This window comes from Austrofundulus limnaeus, unplaced genomic scaffold (assembly GCF_001266775.1).
Source record: "Austrofundulus limnaeus strain Quisiro unplaced genomic scaffold, Austrofundulus_limnaeus-1.0 Scaffold59, whole genome shotgun sequence".
Taxonomy (NCBI): domain Eukaryota; kingdom Metazoa; phylum Chordata; class Actinopteri; order Cyprinodontiformes; family Rivulidae; genus Austrofundulus; species Austrofundulus limnaeus.
In genome coordinates, this window is record NW_013952461.1 from 1,622,442 (window position 1) to 1,630,009 (window position 7,568).

At 37.9% G+C, this 7,568-nt stretch overlaps 1 protein-coding gene across 1 annotated transcript; it reads right to left on the minus strand.

Annotated features, from left to right (window-relative positions):
- Positions 1-687: 687 nt before the first annotated feature.
- LOC106518287 (guanylin) lies at positions 688-3,224 on the minus strand. Its single transcript, XM_014009503.1, has 3 exons — positions 3,108-3,224; positions 2,674-2,860; positions 688-1,290 (listed from the first exon to the last, which is right to left on the minus strand). The coding sequence occupies exons 1-3, from the start codon at positions 3,174-3,176 to the stop codon at positions 1,220-1,222; spliced, it is 327 nt and encodes a 108-aa protein (XP_013864957.1). The 5' UTR covers positions 3,177-3,224; the 3' UTR covers positions 688-1,219.
- Positions 3,225-7,568: the final 4,344 nt, after the last annotated feature.

Genomic DNA, 7,568 nt, shown 5'->3' on the forward strand with positions numbered 1-7,568 from the left:
GTTATTAATTAATGTTTTTATTTAGAAAAAATTTTTGGTGCTTAGACATGATTTTTTGAATATAAAACAGGACCTAAACAATGCTCCAAACATACTTGAGTCAGTGAAATTTTATGCAGAATAATGGTTAAATCAAGAACTCATGGATTTTCATTCCAAATGAGTGAGTACTACATGAGGAATGAAAGATAGATACCGATTACTTGAGTTGTAGTTTTAAAAATAGCCGCAAGAGGGCGACATTTCCCTACCTAAAACATGAGCCAAAGAGCCAAAAAAAGACAAGATAAGTAACCTCCTAGTATTTTCGTTGTTGTTCCTAAATCTCCATGGGMTGTTTTGGCTAATATTTAAACTTCAGCTTCTTGGAACGTCTTTATTCTTGTTCACCTCCATCTACTTGTGTTGTACATATGCTATGTAATATTTCATTTACCAAATCCACACCTGTTTTTGTTTCACTAATAGTGCTTTATATTACTACATTATAGTTAATATTCAAACACTTTTTCAAATAATAGAGTGGAAATGTTTTACAAGAGCAGATTAAAATAAAGCCAAGAATCATTAAAAAAAGATTATTTTGAAATTCATTAAAAGCAAGCAGGCAAATACTTTATTTGCAAAGATTTTTATGCACATCTTCAGTGAGAAAAATCAGCACAAACACAAACACACACGAGCCAACACTGTTTAATTATCTGTTTAATTTGGAACTGCACTTTATTGACTCATTTTAATGTGTAATTTACAGAGCAGAGAGTGAAATTTAGACACTAAGCAGGCAGCAGAGTAGCTTTAAATAATTCAAAACGGGATTTTTTTTTTCATGGCAGAAGATCAAGCGTGACTCCTGCATTGAGAGCTGATCAGTGAAATTCTCTTATATAAACTGGCTACTCTACCAGATAAACTGACATTTTTATAACACATCCATGCTACTAATCACCGACAGAATCTCAGTATAACAATTTAATTTTTTTACTAATGATCAGCAAAAACAAAGAATGAGCAATAATCWGATTTTTCTTGTAACTAATATCCAAAATCCAGCTTGTTGACCACTGAGCCATGGGAAGTTCTGGGACTGTTTTTTGGGTGTCACTTGGTCTTTTTTGTGTCTATAAAAGCCATATACAAAGAGATATGGAAAAACTTTGAAAGGTGACCCCCCCACTCCCCCCTTGAGGCTCTGAATCAATGTGTTTGTGTGGCAGCTTCAGTCCATGCACCCAAAGCAGGACGGGTTGGCACATACTTCACAAGGATCTGACGACAGGAGGATGTACTCTGCAGAGGGTAAAAGAAAAAAAAAAAAGAGAAGGAATAAGTATCCATCTGACCTTTTCTCCCACTCATGGACTAGCRTTTCAGTTTAATAAAACACTGAGACGATGGGATCAATTTCAGTTTCAAGAGAGCAACAAGTGCGCTTTCCGAGTCTAATGAGGTTTAGTGGCCCCCAAAGGCTATTTGCTCAGCTTTTCATAAGCCTCCTCTGTGGCATTATCATTCCAGAGCCACTTTATGGTGTGGAAGTTGCAGGGCGTGGATAATRCAACGTGTAAACAGTGAAATATAGGAATCCACTTGAGCAAACCAAACTTGACCAGAGTGTCTTGAAAAACAATGCCACGAGTGTTACAAAGAAAGGTTAAAAAGCAACTCGAGGAACACGTGTGGGGCTGGCTCTTTCATTAATGTCACAAAAACCAAATACAGACGCCGCCGCTGACAGGAACATGAGGAAGAGCTCAGGTGGCYGAGGAGGCCACTTGATAAAAACTGTTTGACTTTTGGGAAGTGCGGTTGTTCATTTTCATCTTGAGATTTGAAGAWACAATTTCTCTGATGGTTGCATGGTTTTCAAAAAAAGTCAGTTAACTTAGATTTTCAGAAGACCAAAGGTTTCTATGCATGTTTTGATTAATCTATTTCCAATATTTCCCCYTCCTTATTTAGCAACTTGTTGCATAGGCCTACTTGATCCATTCTCCTTAAAGTCAAAGTAGTCTTGGCGGTTTTCAGCTGTCAAAAAGTCTCATGAAAAGCCTAAAATCTGCCCCATGGTTGCACAAAGTTCATTTCAAGCCAATCTATAAAAACCAAGAAAATCTGAGCAATAAATATTTCTCAGATTGCAGCTAATAAGCACCAACATTAGCTCCATTTACATCTGTTTCTCTTCAAAAACCACACTGCAAAGCTGTCTGATGCCGTTGTGCTGCAGGATTATTTTTGAAGAAAAAAAATCAAGGTTTTATTTGCAAAGATGCACATTTTATCGAAAAAGACTTGGGCATGTAGGGAGATAAGGAGAAAGTCTAAACAGCAAATAAAAGGTCTCTGGGTTTAGCTCTTTTTGTGTGGTAAATAATAAAAGAGACAATAATTTTTTTGTTTAAATATTAATGTTTTGAAATAAAAAAACACCTCTTTTAAATTAATAACATTTTGTTATGATCATAGCCTTGCAGCCAAAGTAACTCCTGACATGAATTGATATCTGCAGGATGAAAAAGGGGCTCATTTGCATTTATATGGAGGTCAAAAAGTATATTTGATGCAGCTTAGTGATAGAGGTATTAAAATACAATGATGTTTTTCTAAAAGACAAAAAAATCTTTTTGTCTGTTTCATATATCTGTTTATTTCCACTCGGCTTAGCCTTACCCAGTCTGGAGAAAACAATCCCGGCCCCCTTCCCTTGGCACACGGGACGAAACACCTGAGGCAGGAGAGGGTGGGCGCAGACCGCCGCGGTGCTCGTCTCTGCAAGGCGAGGGTTGATGCTGTCCTCCAAATCCATCAGCTCCTTCAGCTGCTTCACAGCTTCCAACGGGAAGCTCCTGTCTCCAACCTGCAGGGGGRAATTCAAGAAGAGGCTTCAGGGATAACAAAAGGGTTGCACAATCTTAATTTTCCACACGCACGACACTTTGAATGAAAAACAGCGGACAAAACCTATTTTTAAGTTTGACAAAATGATAGATTATTTTTTTTTTTTGCATTTTCACAAGATTTAGGATTTGCCCCTTTCATGGCAAGTATGGGGAAAAAAAAGTCAATTATGAAGACACAGAAACACACAAAACCTTTAAACTCACCATGACCTGCACACTCAGAGCCTCCCTCCACACACAGACCAGYAAAACAACAACACAGACGACTCTCATTTTCACATAAGAGGACAGCTTTCAGCTCAGAGCCACGTTTCTTCTCTGCTGCCGGTCGTCCTGCTCTGCCTCCTTAAATACCACCGATTATTCAGTGATTTATTAACAAAAACCACTTGTCACTGAAGTTARAGGAAGATAACTGCAGCCACTGTTTACGGACAAGCAAAAGACTGAATGTACAGTTTTTTTAAATAACCTATTTGATTTACAGCATCTCTGTTGCCATTTGTTTCCAACATTCATCCACGCCGTTCACTCCATCGTTTTATTCCACTGTTGACTTTCGAATCTACGCAGCGCCACCCAATAAATCTCATCTTCTGACGTTTTCTCACAGATGTGCTTCTTAGAAATGCTGCATAAAAAGCTCAACCACGTATTTGTTTAAACGCCTGCGATGTTTGCAAAAGTTGACATTTCCCATCAACTTTATGTGTGTGTGTGTGTGTGTGTGTGTGTGTGTGTGTGTGTGTGTGTGCACGCCTAACTGAAGTTCCTCTAAATTAAAGCCACTTTTAGTTCTTTTAGTAAAAAACGTTTTTGCATTACAATATGAACTTATTGCAAGTTTTTGCAGTATATGGAACCCCCACTCCCACCCCCATTATACATTGTATGCCACCTATTTTTAATTYGAAACCAATTTTCAATTGGAACATAGTTTAATTTTTGGAGAAACACATCTAAAGATAAAACAGTAAGGCAGGGATAAAGTTATAAAAAGAACCTTGTGTGGAGAGTGGCTCAGATTTATGATCCTTGATATTCTTCTGCAGCTTTCCRTGCAGGTAAATACAATGTGTACAGATTCCTCTGCAAGTGAGCAAACAAAAAAATCTCCTTAACAACAAAAAGAACTCCTTGCACTGTGTTATCAGTCCCAGTTTGAGAATGCCTTGCTTTGAAAAGAAAGCGTTGTTTCTTTTGCTTGTATGCGTCTGAGTTAGTGTGGATTTGTCGGGTTGCTGTGCCAACAAAATAGGTTTTCTGGGGTTTTTATTTTTTTTGAAGCGGAGCAGAACAAAAAGTAAAATCACTCGAGTAGAGCACAAGATTCTGTTTTTCTGTTTGGCAGCCATTTAGAGGACAAAAAGCAATCAAACAATATAATATGAGAAAGTAAAATATCCCAAATTGCTCTACTCAGTGTTTCTGAGATGGACTGTCTTTGGTTCTTCTGCAGCACTCTGTGGATCTTTTGTTTTTAAATAAACATCTGTTTTTTATTTGCTATAATTCTAACTGAAACAGAACTTAGCAGATAAACGAATGCAAACATGWTGGCCTTTGCTACAAAAGGTTAATCTCTTATACAGTCTGAAGAAAACTGACAGACCAATCATCATAGTTAGGCTCTACAACAGGGCCTACAAAATTCATAAAAAACTTCCTAGTTGGACTCATCACTGTACAGTTCTTTCATTGTCTGATGCCTTGACTTTTCAGAATTATGTTTTGTATAGTGGTATTRATTTATATTTTCAGATCTTCCAAGGTGCCAATTATGGAACTCTCTGTGCATTGTTGCCCAGGTCAAATTCTGGAAGTGGTCGTTCAACTAGATCTGTTACAAAAGGACAACTGACATTACCAAATTTTAAAAACTGTTACGGCCAGAGGTCTTTCTTCTATGTTTATACTAAAGCATGGAATGACATTCCTCAAAACATAAAGTCCATTTCAAAACTGCAGCCCTTTAAGAAGAATCTTGTCTGCCATCTGCTGGACACTTTTTGTTGTGCTCAYATTTAGACGTCCTATTTTGCAAATGCTGCCTTCCTGAAATTTGGTATGCTTGTTTGTCTCTATGGTGTATAATGATGTGATTGTGATGCTGTATTTCTGAGTGTTTTATGTGCTGCAGAACAGGAACCTGCTGTAAAACAGCAATTATGCTGAGTCAGGCTTGATTTTAATAAYCTTTTCCTGTTAAATCAATAAATCAAAATCAAATCAATCAGAGAGGAGCGCTCTGTAGATTCAAAGTAGGAGTTWCTCAAGTGAAAACACTGATTGGCTAGTTGTATTTGTTCTGTTTTTTGTAAAAGGTTGGTTCTTCTCTTTCACGTTTTACACTTTCACGTTAATTTTAGCAGCCAAAACGGATGTACCACTAAAAACAAAAATGTAGTTTTCACATTTCTAAATATCTTATAAAAAACCACTGCAGACTGATGTCGCTCTTATTTTGAAATTTAACAGGGAGATTTTTGTTAAGAGAAGCTGAGATAATGAAGACGTTGAGTCCAACATTGGTGATGTCTTCATATAAACCTATAATAAGGCTGGTTAAAACAATCTGCCTGTTGTTATTATTCCAAAGTGATGACCTATCCTCAACAGCAAGTTCATAAAACTAAATAAATAAATGAAAGTCGGATGTTAGAAAAGTCAGCTAATGATATAAAGAAAGGCCTAAGCAACGATCATCCAATCCAGTGGTGTCCTTGAGTATAACGCCCCCTTTTTTGATCTTCCAATCTGGTGTGTCCCTTGAAAAAAGCATTCCTTTGGAAACGCCTACTCGTCTGCAGATACTTGATCATCATGGGTGCATTCAAATTCTTACCAAAATCTACAAGTTTGTCTAGACAAATATAGCCTATTTGTTTTTTTTAAATAAAGCAACCCAAAAATGGGTGGAACTGAAAAAAAAAAAACCCTTAAAGTGTGAAAAATAGCTGCCAAAACTCAAAAGTGAGTGACTTTTCTGACCAAAAATGATGAGGCAAAAATCCTGTGCATCTAAACTGAAGAGATTGTTTTYGGTGCGAAGGAGTAGCTGTCCTCCTGGGCCGACATCTGTGAGTCACAGCTCTTCAGCCGACAACGAAAGGCCAATTTGTGGTTGTCTCCTCTGTGGGTGTGAGCTGATTGGCACTCCGCTGACGAGCACGTTTCTATTTGTGCCATGGTTTGTGTCAGCTGCACTGAAGCTTCCCACTCATGCACATCAGTTGATCTACAATTTCCCCCTCTTCAGTCCAAACCTTCCTGCAAAGTTTCTTTTCAAAACAAGTGTCCGTGTTGTTTTTCCCATATCCCGCTCTACTTTGGGCTGCATGTTTTTTTCTTTTGCATAGGAGATTGATGGAGGAGCATGCATGGGCGTGCTTTTCATTATCAAAAGCACAAGCGCAGGTGTCCAGTTCATCACAGAGACAGGCGACCGTGCAGCGTCGCTCCTCCGACATATGGGCAAAAATTAACCTCATTGTCTTTTCTCTGCAGCGCCTGGACAAAAACAAATAGATCTGATTTTTCTTAAACTTCCAAACACAAGAAAGCAAAGATCAAGCTAGAAACATAGACAGTCAGTAAAAGAATCATTTATCAGGAAAATTACAGTAATCCAAAATTAACCTCGGGACACCAAGACCTTTCATTTGGTTTTCTCTTGCTAATGTTGCACATGGCTGCAGAGCAAATAATAAAAAATGTCTTTCCTGTCTCAGAGCACTGTGATGACAGTAAGCACCCGACTGAAGACTGCGACAGCATGAAATACAAAACCACAATTAAACCTGTTCTGTGGTGTCACAACACACAGATGTTGACATTTTTTTAAGTATTGTTGGAAAAGAATCAAAACACTGTAAGCTTTCAGAGATTTTTCCACTGAGTGAGAGTTATGCTACTTTTAATGGACAAGAAGCTGCTGTGGAAACCTTACAGTGCAAATGAAGATAAAACAAGGATCATGTTGACAATGAAGGCCATGAATAGTTCTGTCAGCTGAGCTGACCCAGTCGAACCCCTTTTCCTTTCATTTTTACAACTCAGCACGTTGTTTCCTGAACTGAGACCCTGACCCTGATGGCTAAAGGGAAAAGTTGAAAAGTTTGAGTTGGTTATCAGCTGCTTTTCTCTCCCTAGTTCCCATTTTCAGCCTAATACTTGTTCAAGTAAATGATAGAAAACAACAAACAGGACCGGTTAGACTGATAGTAATCTCATTATTACTTTAATTATGCCRCCTCAGCAAACATGAAACCTCTAGAATAGCCGGGGCTCTGCACCGACACTTTATCAGCATGATAACATTTAGGAGGATGGATGGGTTGCATTTTGTCTTCTGTCATGGATGCAGAACCATTAATCTTTGTTTTTTTAAAATATTAGCAGCTGTGGTCTGAATAACATGAGGCATTTTGAGCTTCTCTGCTCCTTGTCCAGTGTGATGCACATGACAGCAGACTTCCCTGTGGCTGTTTCCTTTAAATAAGCTGAATAGTTGATGAAAGGCTTGAAATCAAACTTAATTTGAAATATGACAAATATGCCAAGGTTAATAGTCTCTTTAAGAACAAACCTGTTCAAAGTATTTTGGCAGATCTTTGCATAAAATATACACAGCGGGTAAAATAAGTTTTGAACACGTCACCATTT